Source organism: Apus apus, chromosome 2 (genome assembly GCF_020740795.1).
Source record: "Apus apus isolate bApuApu2 chromosome 2, bApuApu2.pri.cur, whole genome shotgun sequence".
NCBI classification, from domain to species: domain Eukaryota; kingdom Metazoa; phylum Chordata; class Aves; order Apodiformes; family Apodidae; genus Apus; species Apus apus.
The window spans coordinates 71,244,637-71,271,334 of record NC_067283.1 but is presented as its reverse complement, the minus strand read 5'-3'; the positions used below and the strand labels follow the sequence as shown (position 1 = coordinate 71,271,334).

At 37.1% G+C, this 26,698-nt stretch overlaps 1 protein-coding gene across 2 annotated transcripts in view; it reads left to right on the top strand.

Moving 5' to 3' along the window:
* Nucleotides 1-26,698, top strand: part of GMDS (GDP-mannose 4,6-dehydratase) — a 421,835-nt gene that overhangs the window by 175,708 nt on the left and 219,429 nt on the right. For both annotated transcript variants that reach the window (XM_051611499.1, XM_051611498.1), the window contains exon 7: nucleotides 18,492-18,619. In XM_051611499.1, the coding sequence (XP_051467459.1) occupies nucleotides 18,492-18,619 (128 nt within the window). The remainder of the gene's footprint in view (nucleotides 1-18,491; nucleotides 18,620-26,698) is intronic.

Sequence of the window (26,698 nt, the reverse complement as noted above, 5' to 3'; positions counted from 1 at the left end):
TTCTCAAACAATTTACAAGTATTTCTTGTAATTAAGCCTGTTGCCACATGCTATTTAGAAATGCTATAGAAATGCTGCAGGAATGCTGGTGGATTTTTATTTTTTATGGCAATAACTCAACTTCATGATATAGAAAGGAAACAGATTTACAAGTCGTAAAAGAATTGTCCATCAAAGCATCTCAGATCTCCACTTCATCTGTCTGTTGTGTTGGGTTTTTTTCTCATTTATATTAAAAGCTTTACATGAAGAGCGATTTAAGGGGTTTATTCATTGCATCAATATCCAGCAGTAGGCAGACTGAAATATTTACCAGAAGCTTTAGAATAAAATCTTATGGTAACCCCAAGTCTAGGCAGTGTGAATATGGAAAATTCAGGGCTCGCTTTGGATTTAAAACAAGTCCAGATGACATGGGGAAAATATCAGTAACACACATAAACATCTTACTTTGCATTTCTTTTTAAATTTTTTGAAACAGTTGCTTTAATTTGTAAATTTTCTTTGTGCTTTCTTGCTGACACCTTTCTCTTCTCAGCCCCACCTCATGCCCATATTCTGAGTCATTGTGTGCTTTATTAGAGATACTTGAGTTATCTGGTATGCTACATGCTCTCACACTTTGTTTCTATTTGCTGCAGACAGTAGCAAAACAGATGAGATCTTTTGTTACCATTATTGCACTTCTTCAAAATAAATGGAGACATTGTACAACTTCAAAGATCAGGAACTGTCATCAAGTTTCCCAAATTTTATATTATTCTTTAAAGTCGAGTAAATTGAAAGGTGTTCCTGCTCTTAAACGGTTTGTTGGTTAGGGATGATACCAGTGATATGATTCATTCTAAGTGTTTATGCTCAGGTGCCATTGAATCTTGAGCAAAACCAATCCTGTAACCATACCAGGCACTTGAGTTTACAAATGCTCCTTTTTTTTTTTTTCTTTCTCTTTTTTTAATGCATCTGTCATTGAAAATCAGGCCAGTAATTGCTAATTTTAAGATGTGCTTTTCAGCAGGAATGTATATATCCTCTAGGTATGTTGCAGGGAAAGAAGGAGATGGCAGAAGTGTTCTATCCCTTCTGTAATAGTAGAATGGAATAGATGGGTGCTGGTAATGTGATTTGCTGTCATGGGCTATTGGGGTAGACATTCAGGTACCATGAACAAATCTCTTCCTTCTGTAATGTCTAAAATTAGGCAGTGTACGTGCTCCTCCTTTTCCACATAGCAGAAAGGTGTGCTGCTGCATGTCCTGGGCTATAACCTGTCCAAACATGCTGTGATTTCCAGGTAGTTATTGAAGTCATCTGACCTTTGGTGAAAATGGTATGTGCTTGTCATGCATCTGGCCTAGAAGTTGGCTCCATGTATTTGATGTGTCCTCATAGAAATGCTGGTGTTGTTACCTTTAGGAGAGGGTGCCTGCCTCCAGCTCAGCATGGTCTAGCATCACAGTCCTGCCTGTGTTCTTGTTCATGGTTTCTATTTGTAGTACTTCTCCAGTTTCAGATACTCTGCCTTCTAACACAAATTTTACATTCTTGTAGTCTCAAGTCCATTTCTTCAAATAATTTGCAATGGACACCAGCTAGGTTGTGTTTTGGTTACATCTTCAGGTAAGTATGTTACTATGAATGAGTCCATTAACTAGTACACTGAGCATGTAGTACAAATAATGGGCATTTTTCTTTAAACCTGTTTGACTTTTGCACACACACAGAGAAGTGTAGCACATATACAATTCTTTTATTTTTAGCATATTTAATGGTCCCTGCAGACCATGCAATATTTAAGAAAAACAGAGCAAGATTGGTGTAACAGTAACTCAGGCTGGGAACGTGAAAGCTTGATTTCATGTAACAACAGTAGGCAAAGCTGTCTTTGCTGACTAGTTCTGAAAGTGCTGGTGTTACTAGAGAACTGGCAACAGTTGTTGTCATGCTGGTGAATCCAAGATCTATTGCCAAAACAGTGTCAGAAAAGTAACCAGTATATAACAGGTCATTATGAAAAAATTTTTACATGTATCTCATGATGATGCTTTTCTCAAGAAAAGTATCATAAGCTGCCCTTAATGGAAAAAGTAAGACCTTTATTTTGAAATCAAGGGATGAAGCAATTCTGGGTTTGAGTTCATTAGTGTGCTGCTGTTATTGCACAACCTTGGTCTACTTGCAAGTAAGTTAAGTGTCTCCTGTCACTTTAGTTCTACAGGTTCCTTGTGGGTTTGGTGGTGTGGTGATATCATCTGGTTTATCGTCACATTTATAGGCAATGATAACCAGGCATCAACACCCATGAAGAAACCCACAGGGAGTCATCAGGGAATGTTCATTCATTTTTTCCAAAATTATTCATGTGTGTGAGTATGTGGATGATGCTTGAAAATGGCTGCCTATACATGCAAGTCTGATGAAAGAGTTAGTATGTTCAGTAAAATCTGCTGTAAAAGCAGAATAAATAAAATTTGCCCATAATGACATGAGTATTTATTCAAACTTACTGTGGTTTCTACTGTTTTAAATCAGGTAGTTTAATGTTTAATACAAAAGACTTACTATTGAATAAAAACATTCTGAAAGATTTAACACTTTTTTTTTTTTTTTTTTTAATGCTTTTTCTCTTGACTACCAAGAGAGAAAAAGTTAGACATTAATCCTCAATGGATTAAGGGAATTGCCTCTTATTATTCTGTAGCCTATCTGGAAAGAAATGCTTATGCAGCCACTTGATGCACCAAATTATTTTTTTAATGTTTCTGGCTTTTATCACACAGAGTGTTATAGCCATGATCCTACAAATACAGAGGCATCTTGATGCTTAGAGGCTCTCACTATAAGTTCTCTTGGTTTTAAAAAGAAAGTTGTTATCTTGAAATGAATTACTTGATCAGTTTTTCAAACCTGCTGATTCAGAGCAGGACAAGAGCATTCAGATTTTTTAATGCACTGGAAGTCTTATGTACTGAAAAGGTGAACTTTACAGAAGACTTTCAAGACAGAAATATAATATTGATAGATTTAAGAGGACCTGATAATTCACTACTTCTAAAAGCAGAACTAGTCTCCTATGTAATGATGCACACAGCATCTACATGGAAATATTTGCTTAACCTAATTTATTTTTGGCTCAAAAATAATGTTTGCTGGGAAAACTGCTAAGTTTAATATAATTAATTTTAAAATTAATGAAAAATTCTGTTTCCTATAGTACAAGAATATGGACTTGTAGTGCTTGAAAAATATCAATAAACAAACAAACAAGAAGTAAAACAGTATGAAGAACCAGTAAATGGTTTGGATCAGATCTGATTTTTCTTTTATGCTGATGCAAGTCAGTTCAATTTTATCAGATCAATAATTACTTATCTGCCTTGGTATTTCTCAATAATTTCAAGCTGAAAAATCCCAAATTTGGAAATTCAAAATTATGTGGTTCTTCTGAGCCAATAATCAGGTATTTTATTCTTGGTTTAGTTATGGATTAGTTTCAACAAAGGCTTTGATTCAGGTGAAAGTTGCAGTTCAGTTCCCATTTTAGAAAAACAAATTAAAAAACCCAAACATTTAAAAATATTTTCAGTAAAAAAAACCCAGTTAAAAACATTTCCAGTTTAGTTCAAGTCTGGAGGGGAAAACAAACAAACAAACAAAACAACCACAAAACCAAACCAAATCAAACAAAAAACCCCCAAATAAACAAACAAAAAACCTCAATAAAACAACCCACAAGCAAACAAACAGCAACAACAAAAAAAAAACAGGAGCTTTTTCATAATTTGGTGCTGCTTCACTCTGCTTGGTTAAGCTGCTTCATTTGGTTGTAGTATGTACCCCTGGCTGACCTGTTCACTGTACAGTGCTGCAGTGTTTGACTAACATATAATGCCAAGGAGTATGTGGTTTCAAGAAGGAAGATTTTACAGAGTAGTCTGTATTGATTAGGCTGAATTTGTCTGGGGAGAACTTGTGTTTTTTGTCTGAATCCACATTACAGTGTGCCTTTGAGAAGATAAAGGAAATGCGTGTATTAAAAAAAAAGGGTAGAGGAACAATATAACATCTGAATCTTGAACCTGAATTTTTATAACCTTATCATGTAAAACAGGTAAAGAGAGTACCTTGCTATGAATAGCATACTGTTTACCGAATTCCATTGAAATTTAACTTCATTTTAGTAAGCCGATATGCCTGTAGTGTTGACTACTTTAAAATCCCTTAGCAAATATTTTTGTTATGTTTCAGTTTGTTATTTCTGTATAATTACTCAGAATGTGATTGTTTCTTCTTTTTCAGCAACTTGTTTTGGGTTTTATTTTTAATTGGCAGGTGAGATGTTAGAGGACACCACGAATTTAGCAACCTCTTTTGGGCTATGCAGAAAGTTGACTAAGAAACATTTTTCTTTTTCTCCTGTGCTACATTTTAAATATTTTTAAATAAACCAATGGGCTGAGGGTTTGAAGATTTAATATCGTTTTATCCATCTGTTCTTCCAAAGTGTGGGTGATATTCAATGGTGTCCATTGGTGTGTTGCAGTTCAGCTTCTTAGGCATCCGCAGAATTGTTACACTCAGCAGCTCAAGAGATGATGTTGCAGAGTTTGCACAGCAGTTCCTTTTTCCAGAGAGACACCGTGGCCACTGTGAGTGCTGTGCATGGGCACAGGAAGAATGAAAACCAGAGTGGGCAGAATCATGCCACAAGAATTGTGAAAGGACGAGGGCCCCTTTTATTTGAGACTTCTTTTTGAAACCTTACCCAAAGACATCAGTCCTGTATGTAAATTCACATTCATGTCCTTCAGGCTCAGTTCTGCCCCTTCCTGACTCTGTGGGCTTTAACACATCTGTCTCTGAGGAAGAAAGCCCCTGTTTCCTCAGGACACTTGGAAACCACAAGAAGATGAGTTACCCTTGGCTCATTTTTCCTTTGGGTTCCTTCCATACAAGACCAGGTTAAATACTTCGTTATTTGCCCATCATGTAACACCAGGCAGCTCTGCAGCTGCTTAAATTTGAATTGAAATAGCTGTGGAAAAGATGAAAACTGTTTCTTGGTTGAAGTAGGATGAACATTTCTTGATGTTCTTGATGTTCAAGAAATTCATAAATAAGCTGATTTTATTTTTTTAAGTAGATCTATCTTGTATCATAACAATTGCCAAAGTGTTTACTCACAGGCGCAAAATACTTAGAGCATCTCCTTAATCTCCAATTATTGTTGCCCTCTTGTCTTGACCTCTCTTGAAGTGTTTTATAAACAATTTAAAGAATAAATGAAGTATTAGAAACAGTTATTATAGAGCAGGCAAAGTTATTTGCTTTCCTTGAGTGAAGGGATATAATTTATAAGGGACTGATTACACTCATCTGTTTTCTGGGTAGCCTGTAAGTTTACTTTACCATGGCAAGGCAGAATAACAGAGAAATTGTGTCATGGGAGCCAAGTATGACATTGTAGCAGTAGGAAATCCAATTGCCTTGTTTTACAGCCATTTGTCTTGTCCGTCGTTTCTGTCAAACGATCAGTTGAATCAAAAGCGTTTAAAGAGATTTTCTTCCTTTGCAGTAATGAGAACAACAGAGACTTTTATGCTGCAGGACATTCCTACTAGGTCTTTCCTCCTCTAACATGGCTACCTGCCAGTCCTTGTTATTATTAAAAGTTGCTTCATTTAGTACGTTTTATGAAGTGGCTCTGCTCGGCTTCGTGACCGTCACTGAGGTTATGAGTCAAGAGTGGGGAGCTCTGATTCAGCAGAGCTTAGCAGAAGAGAAGCAGTTTAAACTGAGAATGTTAATGGGAATTTTTTTTACTTCAAACCTACTCTTTTCAAGCCATGCATTTGTATCAAAAGAAAAATACCATGGAAAGCATGTTTGATCCCTCTGCCTTGCTTATCTTAACACATTGCTCCTGCTTTGCCTTTTGTTTACAAAGCTCAGTGCTAGCAAAATTCCCTTGCTAGCCATGAGAGTTACCTGGGTGCCAAACCTACTAATTAGAGGTTGGGGCCAAGGTTCTTTGACTCTAGCTCTCAGAGAGAAAGGCCATTTCTAGAAGGCAATGGCTTAAGGATTTCAGAATGTCCTTCTGTAAGTCTGCAGGCTATCCCACCTCTGCTGTGCACTTCTGTCAAGCAGGAATGAAATGAGATGCAAGGGTCCTGGACTCATCAAAACAAAGGAGCCTGTTGGCTCCAACACAGCTGGAGCTGGGGAAAAGAGGCCTGTTCCTCCTCTTTTACGTGGCTTTTGCTGTCTCTTTTCCGATCTCCCTGTGAGGCAGACAGAGTGGAGGCAGTAGAGCAGCAGGGAAGAAGAAAGGATGACAGCAACTGTCTATTCCACGTCAGAGGACAATTTTGTAGTGTCCCTTTGCAATTAGAAGAACATTTGTCAACCCTGACATCTGCCAACCACAGCTCTGCAGCCCCTGGAGAGGCTTATCTTACTGAAATGCCTTTGTTTTCCCAAGCAGATATGAGAGAAGGCAGTGCCATTTCCAAGATCAGTATTTGAGCTAAGAAATAGGGCAGGATGTTGTTGTAGACACATATACAATTAGATTTTCATTTCTAGTACTTCTGGCAGAAGCAGGAAGGATGAGGGAGATACGTTAATAACAGGCGGTTGGTGTCACCATGTTATGATTTAAAATCCTACAGTATCTCTGTATCCTACAGTAATTTTCTCACAGGTCTAACACCATTAGAAAATGTCCCTTGGCAGCTCTAAGACACTTCAGAAATATTCCTTAGCTTTTACAGTCAAAATTTTGAAAAAGTCAGTAAATTCTGTAGTTAAATGTTTGGTACTTTATCATCAAAAGCTTTGGGGCCCTTATTCAGAAGCGTGTGGTCAGAGGGAATCAGTTTGAGAGGTGATTCTTTGCCTGCAGCATCTGGAGCCTACGGGAATGCTCTGGGGAACAAATGTAGATTTGGCTCTGGCTCAAGGGAGGTCCCTTGTCATGAGATGACATATGAAGGTTATGCATAGAAGTACCAAACCCTCACACTCCCATACTGTGCAGCATTTCACAGCTGGGAGATAAACAGACTGTAGCTGTTATTTTAAAACGGCTATGTGGGTTTTTTTATCTGTTTATCTCTGCTGGGCTATTAGGTCCCCTTTGCTTATTCCTGCCTTGAATCATCTTCCAGGTCCATGTGTCCTGTAAATTAGGTCAGATATCACTTATACCTGAAACCCTTGGCACTGTAAACTTTTTTTTAAAACTCTAATGAATAATTGCCAAAAGGTGGTAGCTACAGTATCCCCAACAAATGCACATTATGAATGGTCCTCTTTTTAAGCCTAGAACTCCTTTAAACATGCCTGTTGGATTTTGAGTACCTGCAGTTAAATGGTGTTGCTTTTGGCAGGGCTTGGTGAGCAAATGAGGCATAATCTCTCTGATCTCAGTAGTCTGGTCAGCCAGCCATGACATTCTCAGTGTCTTTTCTTTCTACACCCTGTCTGAACAGAGCCATAGCCCAGGCAGCTCTCAGTGGGGTTGCCAAAGATTACTATGTGCAGTGAAGCAGCAGATGGCAGGACAGTGGAAAATATGCAGTCCCAATCCCTGAGTTCACATGGGGTTCAGGGTTAAATTTCAGTGATTTCCCTCCCTGCTCCTCAAGCCCCTTGATAAACTGCACTTTGAGAGATGACCCCTTCAGCGTGCATTAGGAAACTATTTGAAATTCAGTTTTGTCCAGTTTTGGAAATGGGTTCCAGACTGCAGCAGGAAATTGAAGAATTTTGTGGCCACAGCAGTTACAGTGTTCCTCACCATCCAAAGACCTTAGCGTGGACATAAGAAATGAGATAAATACAAATACATCCTGCAAACTAGGAAAGCAGGGGGAAAAGAACATTACAAACTCGATTAGCTCAAAAAAATTGTAGAATGACTGAATGAGGATTTCCTTAACTCAAACTTAATTCAGACTTGTGCCTGTGTGTTCTGATAAAGCCTTTGTTTGCACAGGCTCTCTCTTCCTTATTCTTTGCAGAGGGTGGAGATTTCTTACCTGAATGTCTAGATGTTCAGTCTTTGAGGGGCATAGAGCAAGAAAGGAGTTCTGACAGCAGATATACTCTGTGCCCCTTTCACAGCCACACTTCAAGTCTTGCACTGAGAGTGGTTTAATCCCTTTTTGACTCTTCTGGAGTACTTCTCTCATCATTTCATGAATAGCAAGATACTGAATGGCCTCAAATTCCTGTAAAACATTGGCATTTTGTCCCCATTTCTGGAGTGAGGAACTAAGGCATGAGAAAAATAAAGCCTACTTTGGTCAATTGATTGGTTGATGTTCAGAAGTAAACTCCCATCTCTTTGCACCTGAGGGCTTGGTAGTCAAGTACACAGAAGAATCACAAAATCACAGAATCATTCTGGTTGGAGAAGACCTTTAAGATCATCAAGTCCAACCATAATCTAACTACCAACAATTAACCTAATACTAGTAAGTCCCAGAATATGCAGCCGTAATTAACTAAGAATCTTGATTGAAGTGACTTGCTGAGCACTTTTTTAGGATTTGAAGAAGAAACGACTTTTTTTTTCATTTTTCCATAGCAGCATTAATCAGACCAAACTTTAAATCAATTCTTTTTTTTTTTTCCCTGCAGTTCTTTATCTTTGCTTAGCTTTGGACTCCATAGGACCCCTGCCTACTTTGTTTCTCACAAGACAGTAGTTTCTGTTCTCAAAATAAATGTATTCTCTGCACAGTGGGCAATCCTATTAGGAAAAAAAAATAAAATAGAATATGCAATTAATCTAGAAGTGTTTTGTGAAACTGGATCATTGTGGGTTCAAAAACAAGACTGGCACACACAATCCCAACTTTTAGCTCTAGAATTTACTGCTTTCTTCCTGAGCATGTACAGAACGTGTATGTGTATGTATCCCCACAGCTACCTGTGGGGATATTACAATTATGTGAAAGGTCCCACTAAAAATACAAAGCCAGGAAATTCAGAATTGGTCTAACTTTCTGTCCTGATTTCACCCCATTGTGCTCAAGTATTGTAGGCATCTCAGAACAGCAGGTGATCTGACTGCCTCTTCTGTTCCTAGAGGAAGTATAAACTAACTTAAATGGGAAATATCACAAAAGCAGGATAACAATGAATTTCAGGAGTCCACAAGGGAAGATGTGTTCTTAAAAATACTGACATTAAAACAGTAGTGAGCATGACAAGTTGAATGGTGGTAAATGAACACTATTTTGACAATCTGTTTTTTGCCATTTAATCACTTTCCAAATGTTTTGTTTCACATTTTCTTATGCAAATTTTTTGTGGCTATTGGATTTACTAATGGTGAAATATTTAAGTTTGGCTTTCTCTTTGTAAACCTAAATAATCTGATTTTATAAAACTGCACTGGTTTATCTTGCCAGAAAACTGAGTTCTCTGGTTTTATAGCTGCATATTTATTTTTATTTAATTTATTAATTACACTAGAGAAACACTATTCCCACACAGGAAGAATGCAGAAGTGTGATCCAGTCTCAGTGGCAACATTAGAAAAAAGGAATATTTATTGAAATGTATGCTATAACTTTACTATTTTCCTGTGTTTAAAAGTTTCTCTCAGTAAATAACAGTATCCATTTCTTAGCCTTGGTGCCTTTTTCATTTGAAAGTGAAAATTAGCAACATGCCCAGGATTTGTCCCAGTGGGGGAGATCACTCACAGCGATGGCTTTTGTGCAACCTTCTGACGTGTCTTTCCTGCCTGTGGGAGAGCTGCTGCTCTGCCTGGTGGCATTTCCAGTTCAGGGTTTGGGTGTGGAGGCACTAGCACCCTTGCTTAACTTAAGGGTCTCCCGGGAGTGATCGTGGCCTGCTCTGAAATAAGGACGTAACAATTTATGGGAAGTTTAAGCAACCAGCAGTAACTACAGCTAGGTGAAAAAATGTTTTTGTTGTCTCTCTGAGTACAGGTCAACACAGCTAGGCCAAAAGTATCCAAGTCTTGCAGGAGCAGGACAGACATGCTGTCTTTGTTGGCTTGCAGTCTGCCTAGTGCATTGTCAGCTTGTCTCTGCTTTTCCCTCCTATTCTCTTTTTAAACTGTTTGGGTTGTGGGTTTACTTTAGGGTCGGGTTCCTCACTCCACTCTCTCATAATTACTTTGAAGCGTGTTTTAAGGGGGTTTGTTGTTAAAATGCTACATTTGAGGGTTGTTCCTTTACTTTTATCCAAGGTAATGGTTTTCAGTGTTGTCCTGCTCTGAACTCAGCACCCCACTCATCCCTGTGGAGAAGCAGAGCTTGAGAAATGGGGACAGCCAAGGCAGACAGAGTGGGCTAATAGTACCATCAGCCCACCTCATACCCCTGCGCACACACCGACGTGACTGAGGGTCGCAGCACACACTGTGGAGATTTTTTTTTTTTTGCTCTTCTGTTCTGAGCCTGAAGGGGTAGCTCTAGCTGGAACAATTTGTCCTCGTACTGGTAATTACAAACCATTGCAATTGATGATTTGTATGTTGAATTGTTGGGATCATCACTGGTGTTGGAGATGTACTTCTCACCACATCCTAGTGAGGAATATAATTATTCATAACACAAAAGACTAAAGGAAATGTAGTGCCTTGTCTTTTATGTACCCCATTCAAATACTGGAAAAAAATTGTGCTTCCTGTGTTTGCAGAAGCTGAGCTTTTTTTCTCTCCTTATCTCCACCTTGTTATTTCTCAATGACGTCTTTGCTCATTGCTCTTTCCAGCTTCTTGAAAATGCAGTTCAAGTGTATCACAGGACCCCCGTTTCGTGACTCCAGGACTCCGGTACCAAAGGGTGATTTATGAAAATTGAAACACATTTGCCAAAAGATGTATTGAGGACCTGAAGGGTGCCTTGAGGACTACTGCTGTTGCAAAGCTAGCTAGGGGAAAGTCCTAAGAGAAAAACTTTTGAGCAAAAAAGCCCAAAAGGCAGATACATGGATTTAGGAACTTCTTGAGTTACACCATTTAAGTGTCAAGACCTAGGTCTGCTTATTAGTTTATGGTGGAGGCAAAGTTGCAAGTAAGTAATTTGGCTATACCTAGACCATTTTTCTCTCTTCAAGATGTCACGGCTAAATACATTAGCATCGACTCACTGTGATTGGTTTTAAGACTGGCTCTTGTTGCACTTTTGAGTTCAGTAGACGTAAAGGAAAGTTCTTTTTACCCCTGACCTGAAGTTCACAGAAAGACATGGAAGATCTGAGCAAAACTTTTATTATACTGTGACCCACCACAAGCTAATGTCCCAGCCACCTGGAGAGGCTGAGAGACCAACCAGACTTAGTCCCTCAGAGGTCAGAAGGTCCAAGAAACTGTATTAGTCAGTCATGTGTCACCAGGTAAGATTAAAAGCTTTGCTTGCTTCATCTCAAGGGAGTGCTGGGGTAAAGGCTGAATGTCTCAGCTTGAACCATCAAACATCACCTTTTTTGATGTGCTACTGGTTGCTGAGAGGATGGAGGAGGGGAAAGACAGGAAGAAAATGAAAAGAGCGTTAAACTTAACGGCACAGATGCCTGAACTTTACTAGCTATTGAACAAGATTAGATTTTTGAGCAAGTTGCTGCAGACTGCACAATATTTCTATTTTGTTCAAGTGCTTGATTTTCCTTTTGCTTGCATGCATTTCTAGCTATTGTAGCCCCAGTTCAGCAAAGCATGTACTTAATTCCAATTGCTTACACATGCTTAAACAATATAAAGAGGCTGTGCTGATGGGCAAGCACATTCATGCTTACCCATAGCTCATACATGCAAGGGCTTGTCTAATTCTGTAACAGCTTAAATGAGAGGTTTAATTCAATAAAATTAGCTGTACGATTTAAAAAACATAGCTTAAATGAGTGTTAACAAATCAGAGTGGCTAAAGACATTTGCCGTTTTTTAAAATGTAGTGTATATGAACTACGATTAAGAAATCGAAGTGAATACTTTGGAGCAAAAGGTTAAGTTTTCTCTAAGCAAAACGCTGCTCTGTTTATGTAAGTGCCATTAACAGCATAAACTTGGGAAAAGGAATAACAGTTATGAATATTATTTTCAGTATTAATGTTTGGGTTTGCCTTTATAAGAATATTTGATGCCTCACCTTTTTCTGTTCAGTGTATAGTTCCTGAGAGGAAAATATTTTAATTTAAGAAAAATTATACTGCAGAAGTATACTAAAACAGCACCTTTTGCCCAGCAGTTATTGCTGATATGTCACCCTATGCTTTTAACAAGCCCACGTGATACATCTGAAGTGTATAAATAGTCCTGAACAAGGGCATTTTGAATATGAAATCTAATAGCTTTGTGTTACCTATGCAGATTGTCTGCTAGTTAAACATCAGTTTTTCACAGCCACGGAACTACTGCTGTTTAGTCATAGAAATCATCCTGTCATTGTTCTCTGGGAGGTGGAAACCTGTATCTATTTGTGTGCAAAACAGTCCTGAAGAGTTTAAAGCCCTGATGACAGATCCCCGGTGGAGGGTTAGCTCTGCTGAATCACAGGGGAGTGTGGTTGCTGTGCTGTGACAAAGATCACCTCTGATTCTCATCTTCTGGTGGTGGTTGGTAGGTCTCTTGCCCTACTTCCATGCACCTCTTTTATGGAGCTTGCTAGTTGTCCCCCCAGGTAAGCTTTCTGCTCACTGGGAAAAAGACTCCCTACTTTCTGCATTCCTTCCCGATTTCTGTACCCTGTCATTCCTCACAAGATTTCACTCTTATTTTCCCCTCAGATTATAAAAATACTTTTTTTTTTTGTGCCCTCCATGACCGATTCATATGGCCTCCTGTTGCTCTCAGCTATCCAAATGTTATCAGTGTGCAAGTGGCTGTTGTGGGCAGAGGTGCTCTAGGGTTGAAGAGCATCAGACCCCTCCAATGTGCTGCCCTTCTGCTGCTGCTGCTTCCTACCTCTTCCTTTACCTTCCTGCCTCAATCTCATTTTTTAAATACAGGTAGCAGTATATTTTTCATTACCCAAGGGATTGCATCAAAAAGTGTGGTTCAAATGCAAAATGGGGCCAAGCAGACTTAGCACATTTAACTTTTGACATTGGGAAGTTAAAAATGTGTGTCAACATATTGTAAAACAAGTCATTCAATTGACATGCTGATTAATGTCTTTGTTAGCAATATTTAAAGGAATGACTACCACTTATTTTTATTGAAATCACACATTTTAAAGTAATACCAAATAAGGATCACATAATAAGGAGGGACATTTATGCTTATTTTATTGGACCATTGCTTTCAACCTGTGGATTTTATTGTTACATTATTGTTTCCCAGGGGATTGATGAAGCATATAGTTCAGAAACAAGCCTACTATCAGTAGCTCTATCTTTCCTATTTCTGTTGGAAAATACTTGGGGGTATGTGAACTGAAAATGTTTGGAAAACCTTGCAAATGTATTAAAAATCTGAGAAACCTGCTATCATAAGGAGCTGTTACAATTTTAAAAGACAGAGAAAAATATTAGAAATATGATGATGAAGCAAAGTATTTCCAGCTATGCTATACAGGATTAAGATGTAAGGATTAAAGCATTATATCTCATGCTTCCTGAAATAAAATTATTTGTTGCTCAGGTCAGGAAGATGTTTCTTATGCAGTACATGACTTTACAATGAATTACTTATGAATCGTATCACCCTTATTTCATATGTATTCCATTTTGCAAAAATCTGATTGTGGTCTTTCTGGCAAGCTCATTCTAACAGACCTGTACTTTCTGCATAAGATTTGCACAATATTTTGAAGATCTGCGAAGGAAAAAAATCACTTTCAACAGTGATTTTTCCTTTGTTTCCAAACAGTGATGCTTCTACTTTGTATAATTGCTGTTGTGAGAGAGCATTTTGTTATTTTAAATTGACAGTGGATGCACAATTAAAATGCATGAGTGTTTAACATATTCTAAGTAGCTGCTTTCCTAGTTTTACCAAAATGCAGTTGTCTTGATCAAGATACAGTTGAAAATTCCATTTAAATCCCAAATACGGAAGGTTAATTTAAAGATCTGAAACTTGATTTTTCATCTGGTTTACATTAACATAACTCCGTTGACTTCAGAATAATTGTTATTGATATTAATCAGTATAAGCTAAAGGAGACTGGACTTCTTTACTTAGAAAAACTGGGTGTTGCTTTGTTTTTTAATTTCAGCTTCTTACAAAGATGGAAAAGCTCCCTATAGAATGGAAATTATGAGCAGTGTGGATTTTCAGGCAATCAAAACATTTAATGATCTCATTAAATGTATCATTTACAACATATATATGTTAAAAGAAATATGTTCCTTTGGGTTAGTAGAAGCACTGGGTACACAATGTGTTTGAACATGTCAGGCTTCCACTAGAATCTATGCCAGAACTGTAGAAACTTGTAGAGGGGAAAAAAAAAAAAAAAAAGCACCCTTTTTATTTTGCCAACATCTTTAGTGGCAGAAACCTTTTCATTATATTTTATGCAAAAGGAAGAAAAAAATTTCGTGGCAACTTGATAGACTGTGCTAGGATAAGTAAGTGTTGGTATTAAATACTATCGGATCTTACTCTTTGATATTACTAGGATTCATGATGGATGTTTTTATGCATGAAACAACTAGTGTTTTACAGGGATAGCAGTCTTCCTAAGACCACAATTTTGTCATCTGTTGAGTTGTAGTGTGTAGCCATGAGAGCTTGGAAAATGAGGATTCTTCATAAGAAATAGTTGCTATAACAGTGGCTCTTAAGCTGCTTCATCCATAAATGAAATACGCAGACACACCAAAGCATCCTTTGCTACCTCTGGCCATATCTCTGCTGTTGCAGTACAGCAATCCCAGTGCTGTCAGTAGCAAAGCAAACCAGAGCATGATGTGGCCCATGGTGGTTTGGATGTATTTGCTGCAGAGATAACTATGCAAGACAGTTAGCCCAGCATGCTCGGCCCTACCCTAGGAAGCAAGTATGACTCTTGTAGGAGTCATGACATCATGTAGGATGGTGAGCTCCCAGAACAGTGCCACCCTCCCACATTTTGAAGAAGTGTTCAAATAAGTCAAAATACGTCACACATATAGTAGTTTTGAACACTCCATGTTGATTTGTACTAATTGTGAGCAGTGAAGAGTGTTTAACAAAACCTCCCTGAGAAACCAGAACAAAACCAGGAGACAAAAGTCTCTGACACCTCTCATCCCTGCCAATGTAAGCTAGTTTCTCTTGCTGCCACCAACAATTTTCCATGCAAATTAGTAATGTTAGTAGCATAATACAGCAGATCTTCTTCAGTTGTGATAGCTGGTGGCATTCTAGCTGCTGCATCATCTTGATCTGATGAAAATCAATGCAAAGGGTGAAATGTTTATCACACTGGAACCTCTGTTGATTCTTTTGCTGTCACTAACTAGCCATTCTGTGGAGGAAAGAGCTCTTGTAGGTTCAACATTAGCAAGTCCTCAATACCTCCTGAGGAAGAAGGAAGCTAACCGTTTCTGTGTCTCAGAAGGTCCTTTGTATTCAGTCATATAAGGATATCTGTAGCACTCTGCCTAGACCTTTTAGATAGAATCATTCCTGAGGAAAGAGACATTACGTCTGCCAAGTTTCAGGCCAAAGCAAGATTTTATAGCCTGATTGCAAACCCCCAGGACAGGACTCTATAGTGGAAATGCTGACATAGTCGTAACGATTTTGTATGACTCCAGTGGGCATCAGCTTAAATTCTAGTTATGATGTGCATTTAATGGCATGGGATCAAACATATAGAGTCATGAGATATTTTAAGATACTGTGTTTGAACCGAATCAGTATTTAAATATTATTTATGAACCATATCATTTAAATGCTTCTGAAATGTGCCATTCAGTCCTTGGTTGCATGAAAAAAAATCTAATCTCATTTCTCAGAATGAATAGTAACATAGTTTTATTCAATAGCTTTAATTCTGAGGCTTTTCCAAGAAGAGAGTTGGTATTATTTTGTTGAACCCTTACTGGAATGTTTCTGGAAGATAAAGTTTTTAATGTTTCACTGTGATGCTCTTTAATTCTTCATTTCAGTATTTTGATGTATATTCTGATTTTGCTTGGAGAAAGTCTTCAGAGATCATTTCTCTCCAGTTATCAGTGAATCTGCAAGACTTTTGTGTTTGGGACAGCAAGTTCAGCAAGGAACAGCAGCTCCTTGTATTTGCTGTCTTGTGCTAGAGGAGTCTGCTTTTCCTTGTGCAGTATCTTTCATATATTTCAAGTTAAGTTGATAGTGTAAAAATTGTCTCTCTCTCTCACACACACTCAACCCAATATACACACTTTTATTTTATGCTATCAAAGTGGTTGCTCCAAAATGGAAGCTGACATTCATTAGTTGTTTCGGTTGACAGTAAAAGTCACTTTAATGCAGATGATGACTAGAACTCTCACTTCATTCACTGCAAATGGGAATGTAGTGTTGAAAGCAGCCAGTTTTGCTTATTATGATGTTGCAGTCTGAAACGTAAAGCCATATACTTTATCCTAGAAAAACCACTTCTGCTTCAACTGTTATTTACAGAATAATAATGCTAAATTAAATTCTTTCAGTGCAGAAGGTTAGGAAGTTTCAGAGCTAATCCTTGTAAGTCTGTGTAATAGTTTGAATCTATTTTTAATTAATCAGTAATAATCTGCGTGAAACTCTCAAAGCACTCTGATAACGTTAAAAATGGAAATAATCTTTGGAGAAGTGCCAGTCTGACTAAGCCAATGAGACTGTCACTGGTTTCTGTTAAGCTAGAACTCCACTCTGCAAGGCTGTCCAGCCAGAAACAGGGGAATCACAGTTCCTTGCTTTCAGAAATTGCAATAGCAGAGTCACAGTGTCAGTGCTGTGGTTTGCACTAGTTTATCTTTGGGATAATCATGTTTCTCCTGTTTAATATGCAGAATCCAGTCTGGAAGAGGGTTTGGGTTTTCTTCCTGTAGTTGACTCATTTGTCCAATTTTTGAGGAATGTTGCTGTGAAAAAGACTCTCCATAATATTTTATTTCTGAGATTTTGCAAATTCTTTTGCAAATACTTTGTAAGCTTCTTTTAGATAAAGATACTTTTCAGGGAATATGGAAAGTATATGATTTTCCTCCTTTAAAAAACCAGCACAAACTGATGATACATTCTAAATGGCTAGTAACTAGAATTCCTACTAGTTCAGCAGTTTACAAAACATTAAAATTCTGTCTTACACCTGTGATAATATCTGATATTTGATTATTATTTTTTTTTTCTTACTTTTGGGAAAGTCAAATGATAGAAAAAGGTACTGTAGTGCTCTTGACTTTACAGGAAAAATAGTAGTCTGAAAAAAGACACCACTTTATTTAATAAATTTGCAGCAGCCTATCATTTGACAGGAAACAGAAAATATTGAGATGAATATCTCAAGAGCAGATTTCCATAATGAAAAAAAGTACATCTATGCATTGAATGTACAAGCTGAACTACTTTGGACTTTTTAAATTTGCTAAGAGCACTTTTCAAATGCAGTCATTTTCACTAAGTTTCCTGCTTGCCATTTGGATGAGGTATCATCTGTCAGCACTCAATCATTATTTCTTTTAGCCATTAAAAAGGCATGTAATTTTAATTTTTGTGGTCCATTAGAGTGCAAATGCCATTGGGCTTGTTTAGCCTGAACTCATAATCTAAATTCAAATCCCTCTGCTTTTAAGATGACTATTGACCACATTACACAAGTATAGCCATCATAATCTAAAAATCAAGGTATGAAAATAAGTAGAAACAAATATTTAAAATAACTCTACAGGGAGCAGAAATGAGCACACAAATTTTTCAAAGCAATACAGTGAAAAAAATACAAAATTATTATAAAATATTGTGCAGCCCTCAACTAGTATAGTTGAAATCACAGTTTCATTATGTCGTGGAACCTAGGGGCAAAGAGTCCCAAATAATGAGAAAAGTAGAATGCATTTAACCATTACAGTCCTTTGGAGAATACATAATATTTGGATAGATTTGTGGGGTTTTGATTAATAAACTAATTTATTTAGATATATGCATTCCTTAAAAAAAAAGTGTAGAAGGAAACTGCAACAAAAATCTTGAGGGTGGTCTAAGATGTCTGTCTTCTTTATGTAACCTTGTGCATTTTGTGTTTAAGAACTGACATTCCAAATGATTTGCTTTGGCTTTATGCCTGGACTAAATAGTGAGGCAGCAAATTAGGAATGCTTAAGAAGTCTCACAAAGGAAGATGTTTGCTGTGAAAGTGCACCTAATGTGACACTTGTACTGGAAGCTTCTTAGCTTCTTAGCTTAGCTGATGAAAGAAGGCATGGGTCTAGGTGGTGTGAGGGGAGGGAATGTAAACTGAAAAGTACCATCTAGTGAGCTATAGTAGGTATTTCTTGTGGCCAGTTATCTGCCACTGTGACTATGCTGATACTATTTCTTATTTCTGTTCCAGGGGCTAACTTTGTTACTCGAAAAATTAGCCGATCGGTAGCAAAGATTCACCTTGGACAGCTGGATTGTTTCAGCCTGGGCAATCTGGATGCTAAGAGAGACTGGGGCCATGCCAGGGACTATGTTGAGGTAAGCTGTGGGCCATGTGATTTTCTTCTGAATCGTCTTCATGGTGGGGATAATGCTCATTGCTGTAACTTCAGGTCATGGTCCATGGAGGACCATCTCAAGATGTTTTTGCCTATCAAGGCCTGTTAACTTTGTCTTTCTCTTGATTTCAGACTAGGGAATTTAGTAACACAGCAGTCTACCCCAGGCATGACCTGAAAAGAAAAATAAATCTTTGGGTTTACATTCCTTGACTGAATTCCTGGGGAAGGGGCCTGACTATAAAGTGGATCTATTTTAGAGTATTTCTTCTATTGTTTTGACAAATTTTATTAAGACACAAAATGCAATATGACCTGAAGTGAAAGATCCTGCTGGTGGTTGGTGGCCTTTATTATAATGAGACAACAGTGATGTATATATTAATCATCAAAGGTCTAACTGGTTATACATTAGAAAGAAGCATGACAACATAGCTGTGATGGCAGGTATTGCAACAAATGTGCCTGCACGCGGTGTTCAAAATGTTTTCATAGCCAGGGTTTGTTTCTAATTTTATTCTATGCATCTGCTCAAGCAGACAAACAAACAATACGCCTGTATTGTATAACAAGGAGACATGAATGACCATGTAGGAAATATTGTCTTTTCCCCAGGAGACTTTTGTCCCCTTTTTGGTGCTTAAAGATTTCCTGTGGTCATTGGACTATTTCTGTCTTTTAATAACTCCTTGCTGGGAAACCGGATTTGGTTTCGCCATTCATTGATGTAGTTTAAAAAGATGATGACTGTTTGTTGTTGTTATTTTCTATATTGCAAAGTAAGAAGTATTTCACTAGGAAAAAGTCTGATTTGGGATTTTATTATAAGTTGAGATTTAAAAGGTAAAATAAAAGCTGAACTCTCAAATCTTATTTATGGTCAAATAAATTTAAAAACAAACCAACCAACCAAACAAAAAAACAACAAAACAGAGCAAGAAAACAAAATTATGGTTTCAAAAAAGTAAACAGTCATATCACCTTGGCATCAAAAGTGTTACATCAAATAAGCAAAGAAGGTAAATTCTGGCAGCTGCCTATAAATAAGGTTGTGTTTTGGTTCTGCACTGCATTTTCATGTAACGTGGTAAGGATACCAGGAATGTCACGTGTCATCATTATGCCACCATGACTATTTCTTTATACTTGTGGGTACAACGTTAGTTGAAGTAGTTAGTCCAGCAAGTCATCCCGATCACCTTTTTAATAGATAAAACTATAGTCAAGAATGAACATAAAGTCAGTTACCAAGTCTCAACTGAAAGGAAATAAAATCATCAGTTGCATTAACCTAATGAGCACAATTTGCTAAAAAGCATTGGATATTCTATAAATACTTCATCTATCTCATTCCAAGGCAACTTGCACCAGATCATAAATTGTGGGATAAATTCTGATGTCTTCTTCCATAAAGGAAATCCAGAACAACCCTCTTGTGCCTACTGGGTCAGACCCTTGTCCTGTGTTCAAACCTTTAAAAACAAAAAGGAAATGAGAGTGAGTCTATCCAGAAGAATAACTAACTTTCAAGGCCTTTGGCCTCCAGAAGGAATTTAGTTGTCCGAGGTCTACAGCACGAACACATGTTTGTTGTGTAAGTAGCATTCCAGACCTTTCAGCTACATGGTTTGGGCCTGTCCCAAAATATTCTGGAAAGAATTCCTTACTAAAATATAGTTCATTTTGAGTATTTCTCTTCCCTGAGAGGTACTCCTTTGGATAATGGGAGAGTTATTATCAATTCTCTAATTCCCTGAATATTGTGGAAATGTGGTTTTAGGCAGCCTTCTAATGACTAAAAAAGAGAATAACTTTAAACTGGAAATAAACAATTACTAGAGGCTTTAATGGACTGGAAAGTAGGGCTTAGAGATTTAACATTTTTCAAATAAATACATAGTATGTTAGAAAGCATGATTGTATTTACAAGCATTTGGGGAGCTTCCTTAAGCATATGGTTGAACACATAGGGATACATCTTATCCTCTCCATATGTACTTCTAAATCCCATCGATATTAATACAAGTAACACATGTGCATATAGACTAGACCATGTACTGTGTTTTCTTTCTCCTTCTTTCCTTATTAGGGATAATAATAAAAACATAAATACATTCCTTTTTGTTGTTTTATAAAAGATTATGGGTCAACTCCTGATCTCAGGGAAGTCAATGACCAAACTTCCATGGACTTCATGGAGAGACCGTATCCTGTATGTACTGGAGTGAAAGAATGTCTGGTGGTTGTAAAGCATAAGCAGAAGTCAGGACTTTTGAGCTTTGATCACATGCATTCATCTGACTGACACTGTGATTTTTGGGACAATGCTTCTGTGTACAACGAAGTGTGGAAGCACATGCCTGTACTGAAGCTTCTAGGTGCCCACCAAGGGGTGGGCTGCCATTATGCCCAGTATTAGCTGTGGGTTGAGGTCAGCTTTAGTGGCAGATGATTTGGAAGTTTGATGTTTCAATGTAGGTTTTTACCAGGACCGAGCAGTTGGAATATGTGTTTGATCAGGTTTTTGAGCAGGGGCTTGAATGGCCACCTGCAGAAACTGAAAACCAGGTACAGCAACATTGAGCTGAGGCATAATAACCAGGAAACCTAACTCACTATTAAGATAGGTTTCCACTCAGTATTTGAAGAGAACAAAATACAAATAAGTAGGCATTAAATTTTTTTTTTGTGGGTGGGGTTATTAATTTTATCCTAAAATTATATTAGCAACTCAACAGTTTTGCAGAAGTTGCTGCTTTCTCTTGCTTCCCCTTTCCCCATTTTTACTCCACTGTAATCCAGCACACAAGTCTCATGGGGTGGTATTAGAGATGACAATCAATGCCACTGAGTTGGAAGAGGAAAAGCAGTATATCAGCACTGTTGATATCTGAATCTTCTGTGTGCTATTTTGTTTTGTGAGGGTGACCTATACATCTATTTGTTGCAGAAAGTGCTAGTAAACCATCTGCAAGGTATTTTCAAATATTAGTACATTAGCAAGCCTTTACAGTCTGGCTCATTTCTATGCCATTTATAAAATACAAGACATCATACAAATTTTCTCAGACACTCACCCAAGAGTTTTATTTCAAATAAATATAGATTCGCAGAAAGATTTAACTTGGACCATTAAAAAAATGCCCGTCAATCCATTGGTTGGTTGTTTTTTTAGTTTCCTACGTGCTAAATTCCATAAATGAAATAATGAAGGCATACCTGCAACTGAAACCTTAAAGTGTTGTTCTTGGGTACCTAATATACACCGTTTTGTGTAAAAATGTAAAGGCAAAGGCAACAAAGAGAAAAAAAGTAATGTTGAAAAGGCTTGGGAAAAGAGCAAGTTTATAATAAGAGTTCCAAAGCTGAGACTTTTCCTGCCTTCCGTTCAGTTGCCTCTTTACCACCCGCTGATCCTCAGGTTGCTTTTTGCAGTTGCACTGCCCACACCTCAGTGTTGTTCAGGGAACAGAAATACTGCACTGATGAATGTTGTGGAAAAGCTTATCTTACAAGCTTTTATATCTTGCGAAAAACAAGTGAAAGCTAACGGTTCTAATAGTAATTAAGTATTTGTAGAGATCAGAAATATCTATTTTTTTTTGCCTTCAATAGAAATACAGCAGTATTTCAAGCAATAATTACAGAAGACTTATAATTTGTTCATAATTGGTTTCAATTCAATTAACAGCAGGCCTACTTAGATACTTAAAATTAAGCACGTGCCTAAACTCATGATGAAATCAGGGACCTCTTGATATTCTAAATGTATGGCAGTCAGCTTCCATTAATTTATATTTAAATAATGTAAAAAACCCCAACCAACCAAGAAAAAGCCCAAAAAAGAACAGTTTATAAATTAGTAATACAGCAAGTTATTGTAAAATCCAACCAAGCACATTAACACTCCTTAAAGACAAAATTTCCATCTTTTATTTTTTAATTGGCACTGGTGCTGATTCCTACTTTACTTTGTGATTAAAATGCACAAGAAAATGTGCAGCCATTTCACTGTAAGTGTTTTGTGTGTGTTGAAGTTGAGATAGTAAAATCTAATCTATAGTGATACCTTCTGCATTTAATTCTCCAGTCAGCATCACCTGGTCTTTTATTCATAATTCTTCTATTCACCATTCTAATAAGCAGAGACTGATCCTTCGAGACAGCTTTTACCATTTCTGTTCTGGGAAATTACTTCTTGTATGTTTCTCTATGTTTAAATATAAAAACTCTTGCCAGACAGAATTATTTAAAATTTCATTTTACTCTTGTGCATAAGAAAAGGACTCAGCTAGTGAGACTGTTGGCCAAGTAATTTCTAGTTCTGTTATGTTGTTTTCTTGGAGAGTTAAGGATGTGTTGTCTTTTGAGATATGTTATACTTTAGTATGATGAGACTTCAAAGAGCTTTCTGACACATCCTTTCATCAGCCCATCAGAATACGTGCTTATGAGAGTCTTGCTTTGTTGAGGAAAGTCAGTTATATCTGTGTTAACTATCAATACCTCATATAGTTAGGAGATTGACTCATGAAATTAAAGGCATGTTTTTAAATGAGGATTACCCTTTTGTTGGGGACTGAAGTGAAATTTTTTTTTCCTTCTTACTGCTCAATTTTTATGCTCCAAATTAATAACTTCTAATAAAAGTTAAGAAGTAATTTTAAACCCTCAATGCTGAACTTCTTTGAGTATGAGGGTAAAGATTTTTGAGCCATTCTGGTATTCAAGTTTTGTGGGGTTTTTTTTGTATTTCCAAATAACAACTTTTTCCATTAGCTTGTTTGATCTGGGATAATTAAGGGCTCTTTTAAGCCAAATTATCTTAAAATTATCACCAATCTGCTCTGATTGATGTGATGATCCGCTGAACTAATTATCTTATTGCTGCTATCTAGGTGAAGTAATTGTGGGAGCAGCAGGGCTTGTATGAACCTTTAGAAGAGAAGTTTAATACACTGTATTTGTTTGGAACAACTACTGAACATTCATAAAACTCTTGACAGGTACTTGCTGAAGCAGTATGTTTTCTAGAAGTATGTGTATCAGAGACAATGACTATTCCATCTTAGTTTTTTTCTAATAGTTTAAGAATCTGTTGTCCATTTTATAAGATGTAGAACTAAGCCTCATGCTGGAACGTTTTTTGAGGAAGGGACATCTTCCCAAAGGAAGTATAAGCTTGCCAATTGCAGAATATTCTTAAATTTTCTCATGCAAATACTTGGGATGTGTGGAGGTATGATGTATCGAGGATAAAGAAGGTCATATTTGACCATGCTAGTATGTTCGATCATCCATGCAAATAATGATCCAGTGTTCAGGATACAGTAGAGCCAATATAAGTGGCCACAGCACAGGTAACTGAACTCAAATGAAAGATGCCAAATCACTTAGTGAAGTTCACCCAGCACAGACCCCATGGTATTGCAGTAGAGCGGCTTCTTTGTGACACAATAAGAACTGTGATAGTAGAAGGTTTTCTTTTTAATGCCAAGTAAAAGCTTACGTTTTGGTAAATAAGGCTGCACAATAAAAACGCCTCTACATTTATTTCTGCGCGTGTATGTTAGATTAGACTTCTTGACTATTAGAAATAGTTGCAATTCCCAGCAGTGTAACAAGCTATCATCTCAATTTTACTTATGTAAATTATGTCTGCATTAAAGAAAAAACAAACAAACAAAGTCCCTTATGGTGTTTGAAATACTGAAATCTGTAAAGATTCTAAGTAACTACAGCATAAGTGAGAAAATTCAAACATGCTTTGTACATGTGAGAATTCACACACACCCTCCACCTGTACATAGGTGTGTGTGAATGTATGCATGCTTCTCTTTGTGCATAAAAGATTTCATGGAAACTATTTTCAATTTCTTGCATTTTAAGAGGTACATTTATGTGCTATTTTCTCCTTAAGTTTTATCTAGTTGCTAATAAGACATTAAATTATTTCAATAGGCATGAATGGTCTCCATATTTAAAACATAAAACTGAGAAAAGAAAAGGGGTTTAATTACAATATATGTGTTCTGTCTAATGCACATCATATGGTATTGATTTACAGCAGCAGTGCCTACTGTAAGTGTTACTGTTAGACCTTTACCTTTCAGAGAATGAACCTGATCTATTTCAGAACTACAGCACCGTTTTGCCCTTTTTATTTTCTGGCAGCCATTTTTATGTGAGTGGAATATAATCATGAGAAGATATTTTTCTTATTTACATACTTTTTCCTTTAGCTTTGTTTTCGCCACTTTTTTGTTTGACCTATTAGTGTTTTCAGGCTTTACAAAGCAAAAAAAAAGTGCCTTCCTCAGCAAAACCATCCTGTGTCTCAACAACAATATAAGTATATCAAGGCCACCCCGGTTGTTTTCTAAGTGGTCTTGATACAGTGGAGGTCTTACAATTCAGTTGGAGTGATGGAAAGGTTAAAATAAGGCTTGTTTCAAGTATAAGGTTTCCAGATTGATAACTTATGTATTGTTGTGACCTATTGTGCCATTGTAGCTTGAATGCAGTATCTCTTCAAAGAACACAACTACAAGAGTCCTCCTGACAAGTTCTTCTTTTGTAGGATGTTCTTGTAGAATACCAAATTAAGGCACTTTTCAGAAGTAACATTAAATGCATACTGTGTTCCTATGATTTTAGTTTTCTGCTCTGTCTGGCAATGTGTAGAAAAACAAGTAAAATTATGACAAGGTCATATTTAGGAGATTATACTTATACAAGTGATAGGATCTGAAGAAAACAGATGCCAGCCGAGAGGCTATATAATGCAGTATATATACAATCTTTGCAGTCCACATCAGTGCATGGTGTGGACTCATTAGCAGCTGACAACATAAGACCAGGGTGAAAATCAATCAGACTTTTTAAAAAAAGGTCTATTCCATCTTCCAGTCAGTTTCGTGGTGGTTTTAACTTGCAGTAACTGCAGATGAGACTGAGGGAAAGAGATGAATCTGACGAGGGAGATGGGATTGATTGGACCCAGGGAATGAGTACACCAGACAGCCTGCTCAATGCTGCTGCTATGCCTAGAGAGAAACCACTGCCCCATCACAGGATGGAGCTTGTTCACTGTAAAGTGAATCTTCACAAAATTTAACCACATGTTAAAGTGTTGAGTGTAGGTAAACCATAATTTAAAAATATTTTTTCCCATTGTAATCCACACAAAGTTAAGATGCAAATTTGATGGAACATAAACATTCTGTAGCCCTCTGTGTGCAAGATTTCAAATACTTAGTGTACAACAAGGCAATTCCAAGTTAATAGAAAAAGATTATTGAGGTTTATGGAAGAGTTAACACAAATGAAACATATTCTTTAATTGGCTGAATCACTTCAATTGACACTTTTCCTTCCTTTCTTTGCTCTTTTTCCTCTTATGAGCACAGGGAAAAAAAAAAAAAAAAAAACAACAAAACAAAGAAACAACAAAAAAGCACAAAAACAAACCAAAACCAAACACACACAAAAAAAAACCCCAAAATACCAAAAAAAACAAAAAAACAAACAAACTAAAATCCACAGCAACCAGGTGTGTTTACCTTTGAACTCAGAAAAATTTATTCAGTCAGATGGTATTTGGCAACATTTTAAAGAACGGGAAGCAGCATCTTTTATTGGTAAATGTTAGGCAACATTAATAACAGGTACTGCTACCAGCCACACCTGTAACAACCCAGATTGTTTCTCTTTATTAACTACTCTATGATTTACAGATTTATTTTAATCTTAGAGTAATGCACCATGTTCTGAGAAAGCTGTAGAACATAGTTAGTTTTAATTTTAATAAGGGGAAAAAATCCCTTAAAACAGATCATTAAAATTTAATGAGGACATTTTTAAAACCTCGTAATTGTTCAATTTACACTGGAAGTCAAAAATAGTTAATGGTGTTGTTGTGTCTGTGTGGTAACATCCTCACTACACAGTAATTGTTTTCATTTGAAATGAAGCCAGGAAGACATTATGAGCAGTGCATTCCCAGAACCAAAGTTTTTAGCCCTCCAACAATTCCAGGTCATTCCACTGAAAGAAGAAA